The sequence below is a fragment of the Eucyclogobius newberryi genome, unplaced genomic scaffold (assembly GCF_026437365.1).
Source record: "Eucyclogobius newberryi isolate DKJ021-1_F unplaced genomic scaffold, fEucNew1.0.hap1 SCAF_8, whole genome shotgun sequence".
Classification (NCBI taxonomy): domain Eukaryota; kingdom Metazoa; phylum Chordata; class Actinopteri; order Gobiiformes; family Gobiidae; genus Eucyclogobius; species Eucyclogobius newberryi.
Window position 1 is genome coordinate 3,570,841 of NW_027316500.1, and position 6,708 is coordinate 3,577,548.

The 6,708-nt window shown below is 39.6% G+C and overlaps 1 protein-coding gene across 1 annotated transcript; it reads left to right on the top strand.

Annotated features, from left to right (window-relative positions):
- The first annotated feature begins 1,436 nt into the window (after positions 1-1,436).
- On the top strand, positions 1,437-4,697 carry prorsd1 (prolyl-tRNA synthetase domain containing 1). Its single transcript, XM_072436726.1, has 4 exons — positions 1,437-1,617; positions 2,349-2,474; positions 3,424-3,513; positions 3,858-4,697. Exons 1-4 carry the CDS (start codon positions 1,537-1,539, stop codon positions 4,068-4,070), a joined length of 510 nt encoding a protein of 169 aa, XP_072292827.1. The 5' UTR covers positions 1,437-1,536; the 3' UTR covers positions 4,071-4,697.
- The last annotated feature ends 2,011 nt before the right edge of the window (positions 4,698-6,708 follow it).

Below are 6,708 nucleotides of genomic sequence, written 5' to 3' on the forward strand. Positions count from 1 at the left end.
TTTTTGATGGGGATTCTAAAATTGAGTTGTGTGTCAAATTTCATATAATTTCGCAAAACTAAACATTTAACCTCCATATAAAATCTGTAGGGGGCGCTGTGGCTCCAAATTAATTTATTTTACTTCAAGTAGGTTTAGGGCAAAGAGTTTAACAACTGATTCTAATTTGACGCAATTCGGACTTTATCTGCGCAAACGGCAGAAATGTAAAATTTGGGAGATTTCTGAAATTCTTGCTACAGTTTGCGGCTTCGCCGCACAGAGACCGTGACAGATATCAATGTAATTTGGATAACTTTTGATGTCCCACTCCTCAGTAGCATTTTCACCAAATTCCAGCATTTTAGGGCCAACGCCCTGGGAGGAGTTCGTAAAAGTTTGGAAAAACTCCGAAGTCATGTTTAGCCATTTTTGAAGCAATATGGCCGACATTTGGTTGGGCGGACGGCGTTGCCGTAATAATATTTTTTACTTCTCTTGTCACCACCTACCTCTGCGCCAAATTTCATGATTCTACGATCAGATTTTTTTTGGGTCATTTCCCATCTCTCAATGCATTTTTGGTACATTTGGGGGCGCTGACGCGCCAATTTTTTTAATTTTAGAAAAAGGAAATAGCCAGAATGTAGAGAGGCACGATTTTTAGAGGTGTGCTAATTTTTGTGACTTTTCGTCAATGTTCACTGGGTGAAAAATAGGGGGGTTGGTCCCGAGAAGAAAGAAAGAAAGAAAGAAAGAAAGAAAGAAGAAAGAAAGAATAATATTACGATGCGAAAACAATGTTTCCCATTTTTCAAATATCATAAACTATACATTTTCGGAAAGCGCTCGCGCTTTCCTACCTCATGGTGTGGGTCCCTGGTCACTGACGGGTACTTTCGTTAATTTTGAGTGGGCTCCGCCCACTTTGTGTTTTTGGCCCTCTATACAGTAATAATGTTCAATTTTTGCATTACATGCTTATATGCACGGAACATGCAAGAGATGGGGAACGTATTCGTGAGCTACTTACGGCAAATGAGTGCTTTATATGGGACCCAATGTAAAGTGCTCGTTTAGTGCGCACTTTTGCACGGGCTTCGCCCGTTTACAACGGTAATTTTCCATTGTCCTACTACTAATTAGTATGCACGGGGCGTGCGTGAGTGAAGGAGTGCGTTAGTGAGTGTTTGGAAGTGGGAGAGCGCTTCGCGCTCGATTTCGTGCGCACTACGTGCGCACTTTCGCAGCCGTGCTTCGCACGGCCTTACGAGATTAATAGGCCTCTCGCCAGCTTGTGGCGCTCGGGCCTAATAATAATAATACTGTACTATAACCAAATTCTAGTGACTCTAAACCTCCAGAAGATGGCGCTCTTGCACAAATGTCATTGCACGTCTGAAGCAGAAGAAAACCGTTGGCGTTCAGCTGCAGCGTAACGCGTGGCGTGTGTCTTGTGTGTGTTCCTCTGCAGCTGGAGCTTCTGGTATTTCACTCTCACTCGGCTCTAATTGACTCTAGTTGGTATTTTGTCGGTTTTTGAGACAAGAATCCAGAATGTCAGAGGAACTGCGAGCCGAGCTGGAGCAGTATCTGCAGAGCCTGAACATCCAGACCAACTGTGTAGAGCACCCAGCGGTAAAACACTCACTACTACCTCATGTTAGACAGGACTTTATGTGGATTTAGACTTGTATCTGGTCTTGACATTAATACAGCAAATATGAGCAGCTGTCAGCCTTCAGAATAGTAGACGTCCAGTACCACAGGCTAGAATCCCTGTATTTCTGTTACTGATGGTTTATGATCACACCAAGTAACAACTGAGACTTGATTTGTGCTGCTCAAGGATACAAACTAGAGCCAATATATTTTGTTACATTTACTCTTGAGGAAATTATTAATCTTGCCCTTTTCCAAAACCATATTGCTGACTACATTGATTAGAATTAGAGGTGGCAACAGCCTCTGTCAGAAGATGGCTGACTCATTTGAGTATTGAGTAAGTTGTTTATAGGAAAACATGCAATAGAAAGATCTGATTTTAGAATTAAAATAAATACAGTTTGTTTATTTCCTTTACCTTTGTCTGATATTTAAACCTTAAGTTCAAAGACATGTTTTACAGTTCTGTTAGACATAAGACACACACACACATAATATTGCCCAGACAGATTTACAAGTGATTATTAGAGAGATTCTTTCATTTTTGCAGAGTAATAGAAGAATGATTAGATGTTCTGTCTAGTTGTTTTTTAATTTAATGTTATGTCCCCAGAAACTATGTAGCACTCTTCCCAAGACAATACATTTACTTCTATTCCATTCTAATGTTGCCCTGGTTCTGGTTCTGGTTCTGATTCCTGCAGGTGTTCACGGTGGAGGAGATGATGCCTCACCTTCAGGGGGTGAGCGGAGCCGTCTCTAAGAACCTCTTTTTGAAGGACAAGAAAAAGAAAGGTCTATGGCTGGTGTCTGCCAGACATGATCGCCAGGTAATGTACGTCCGAGCGCCTCTTGTGGGACATGGACACAGTTGGTGGAGTTAGTGGCCAAACAATTAGTCCCAGAGTGGAAAATATTTGTAGTTGCAGTTTGAAAAGAAACAAATTAAAATAAAAGTTGAAGGTTTTACAGTATGGCATTAAACTTATTGAACTCGCATTTATTCAATTACAATTGAATTCAAGAACAGATACATATTTTCACAACAGCCTCAGAAAGTGGTGCCATTATTCAACTCCAAATGAGTGATTATTGTCAGTTTAAAGGACTTTAAGACACAAGATTAATATGACAAAACCTAACAAATAATGAGAAGGTTCAAAGAGATTTCTCCCAAAAACAGGCATTTTAATTGTTGCATCTTTTATCAATATTAGGTTTGTTGTCTTTTGTTCACGGTCTTATGTGGTTTGTGTCTCCTGATTTATTCATTTTTTTTAAAATATCTGCACACATTTATGAGTGAATAAATGTGTGCAGTTTGTTTTTCCAATGTAATTTTTTATACTGCAAATGACAAATAAACTGAAGGATTTCCAGTAGTATTTCAAGCCAGTCCACTCAAAACAAGCTATGAAAATCAATGAATGATTACATTTAAAGGTGAGGGCCCATAATTCATAAATTTAATGTAATTTGAATCTACTGACATGGAAATTAGATATGGCGCAGGGCAATGAAACAAGTATATTTATGTTGCGAAAAGCTTTAACATGACTCATCACTACATGAAGTGACTGCTCGGGAGTGAAGTTAAACGCGGGAAGGAAACACTGTGGCGTGCATAAAGAGTTGAGTGGAAAGTACCAGGGTATTTAGCTTTGACCATGACATTGTTGCCTCATATCGTCTTATGTGAGTTAATCAAAACTCTGCAGCATTAGAATACATGAGCTTGTGTTTTCAATGTGCTTAAGTCCTTAAGTCTGCTCCTCTCAGGTGAACCTCAATGACCTCGCGAAGAAGCTGGGAGTCGGCAGCGGTAATTTGCGCTTTGCAGACGAAGCAATCATGGTGGAAAAACTCAAGGTGAGCGCCAGGTCAGAGGACCAGACCAACGGGTTCAAATCCTCTCAGTTTGGTTCAATACTTTTACATTTTTCCTCAAAAGAATACTTTATATAATTATGTTTTTGCTTCATTCCGATTACTTTGGGGTAAGACAAAGAGGTCTAGTCTTTAGTCTGTTGAGTTTTACTTCCATATATTCAATGCCTGTGCACAATTAATATGAATATGAATTAACAATTGTGCCAAGAAATGTGTATGTATTGATAACGGACACAAAAATGAGATGAGTCGTTGCATCAATTTTTATGGCTGAAAAAGCTGAGTTGGCGTTTGCTGCCTCTGAAATGTTTGTTCTGTGCCAGGTTGGCCAGGGCTGTGCCACGGCCCTCTCGCTCCTGTTTGACAAGGAACAGAGTGTGAAGTTTGTCCTGGACCGTGATCTGGTGGAGGGGGAGCACGAGATGGTCTACTTCCACCCCATGACCAATACTGCCAGCATGGGCCTAAAGCGGGACGACCTGCTTCGCTTCCTCAAGGAGACGGGACATGAGCCCATCCTGCAGAGCTTTGAGTAGGAACTGTTACATGGAACTGCCATGAACCATAAGGGATTAAATTGACTATAACGTCATCGGATCTACTTCAGATGGAGCCAAAGGGGAAGAGTGCAGTCATAAGTTCTGACATACTTCCAGACTTCATGGACTACTGTTTGGACATTGTACCAAATTAATCATTTATTTGCAAGCAATGCTTAAAACTATTAGCTTTATATGTCTGTACTTTACTAAAAATCATCCAATAATCTCAGAATCAGAAAAGGTTTATTGCCATTGACAATAACAGAATTCACAAACATAGGAACTTGTTTTGGTGATTCAGTGCAACATAAAACAATGAACAATGATAAAACAACCTATATAAAGTCAAATAAGAAAACAATTAAAATCTGCTATTGGATAAAAAAATAAAATGGGCTATAAGATAAATGTAGTGCAGAAAGTGAACAGTGCAGTGAGTGATTAAATGATGGTTAAAGTGGCAGTGTCCAAGAGCGGAGGGAAAGAAACTTCTTGTGGGGGGAGGTTCTGGATGAACCGTAGCCTCCTGCCTGAATCTAAATTAAAACAATAAACCATCCCTTACTTGAATTGTGTAGGCTATTTGTAATACTTTGAAGTACAGTCTCTTCTTTTACAAAGACAAAATACATATGGCTTTGATTAACACGTCTCTATTTTTGCCTATAAATATAATATTTGTGTGGGGCTTTCAGGTTTTTTGTTATAATTGTCGTTATAATGTTTCTGATTGGAGTAGGCGATTACTGAAATAAAACGTAGTCATTCCCATTTTGAAATGTGTATTAAAAATAATAATAATAATAATTGAAATAAGTAAAGTTATGAAGAGTCTTATTCAAACCAATAGGAGAATATTTATCCTCCCTGAGGATGTGTTGCATTAACCACAAAGGGCCACTAAGTGGCATAGTAAGCCCTTTATAATGGCAGAATTTACAGTGTAAGACTATAATACTGACTACTGACTTTGAATGTCATTGAACAATGAAACCCAATACAAGACCCAGTAAAATTGGGTATTGTATAATAATATAAGTATTTTAGTTAATAATGGGGCGACCTTGATATTTACAAATAGTCCAAACTTTAAGGACACAGAGAAAACAATTTTTTTTTAAAGAAAAAATCATTGCTACTACATTGTGACATTATATTTTATCACGATTACTCTCAAGATCACACCCTGCAGTTGGTTGTTTCCGTTTGTTTTTATTTTGTAGGAGCACAACGGAAGCCCTTTAGCTCACAGACTTCAGCCTGACCTGAGCTCGCGCTGCCCGTGATGCGCATGGATGTGTTCAGCGCTGAAGGTAAGCAGCTGCTCGTGACGCACTGTGACTGTCCCGTCTGTGCGTGTCCGAGCTTGTCCGTGTACGTGTACATGTACATGTACACATCTGCTGCTCTCAGAACTGAGCTCTTCTCTTTGTAACGTGCGCTCCTGGAAACGTGCAGTTGTGCGTCTCCACATGCGGGTGTTTCAGCATCATTATGGGCCACTGGCCGTGGTTGGCCCCTACTACTTTTACTATAGCAACCGATGTGTCTATTGTAAGGTTGTCAGAAGTATTGAAAACCAGATACTTAAAATACTAAAACTAGTATTTATAATCGATAATAAATAAATCACATGAACAAGACAATTTGACCTTTTATAAAACAGTTTTAGATTGACCTTGTATGAACTAGTGTAAGACCACAGTGTGTAATAAATATAGTACTATTATTGTATGAAATTGTCAGTCAGTTGTCTAAAACATAAAAAAACAGCATTTTAATTATAGTGGCTTTGAAATCGGTATTGAGGATTTTCCTTGGTCTCGAAATAGAGTTTAAAATTTCAGTATCGTAGCAACTCTCAACTTAAGGCCCGCGGGCCAGATCAGGCCCCCCAAACGATCTGAGGCCTGCACTACGACGCTGGATAAGTGAGTCAGCGAGGTAACTTCAGGGTTAATCCTGGTTCAACACTTTCTATCGGGGCAGATCTCTATGGAGAAGAGGAGGAATGATATTTAAATAAGATACACTTACATTTTGCAGGTGAGTTCTAGATGGATCATACAGTGTAATGTGAAATGTAACTGCACATTTGGCTGTGCGTCTTGTCGCGCAGCTTTACTCAGACTTGGAGCCGTTCTTTGCGCTGTATCATACATTAAGACATTTTTAATATGTTATTCATATTTCGCATATCTGCTTTAGTTTAATCAATGAATGATTTTCAGATGAGCTTTCTCTGGTGTAACTCTCATAACTGGGATTGGTCACTAAGTGTCGACTCCACATTAGCTCAGCATGAGTTTCCTTTGAATTAGATTATATCTCCTTATTTCTTCATATATGGACAGTTCCTCATGTCTGAAGTCAACTGCGCTTTCCTTCTTTGTTGTCCTGATTGGTCAGCTGGTGCTAACCCTGCCCCATGCTCTGTAACCACATGGCTTCATTTAGGATCGCTTGGACTGACTAGTCAGCCCGCTTCAGAGTACAGGCTCCTGATCTTCCAAATATACATTTGGTCCTGGTTAGGACTTGGTTTGATTCTGGGATTGTCCTGGTTTAGTTCTAGTTTAGTCTTGGAATAGTCCTGGTTCAGACTCGGGTTGGTACTAGTCTAGTCCTGGTT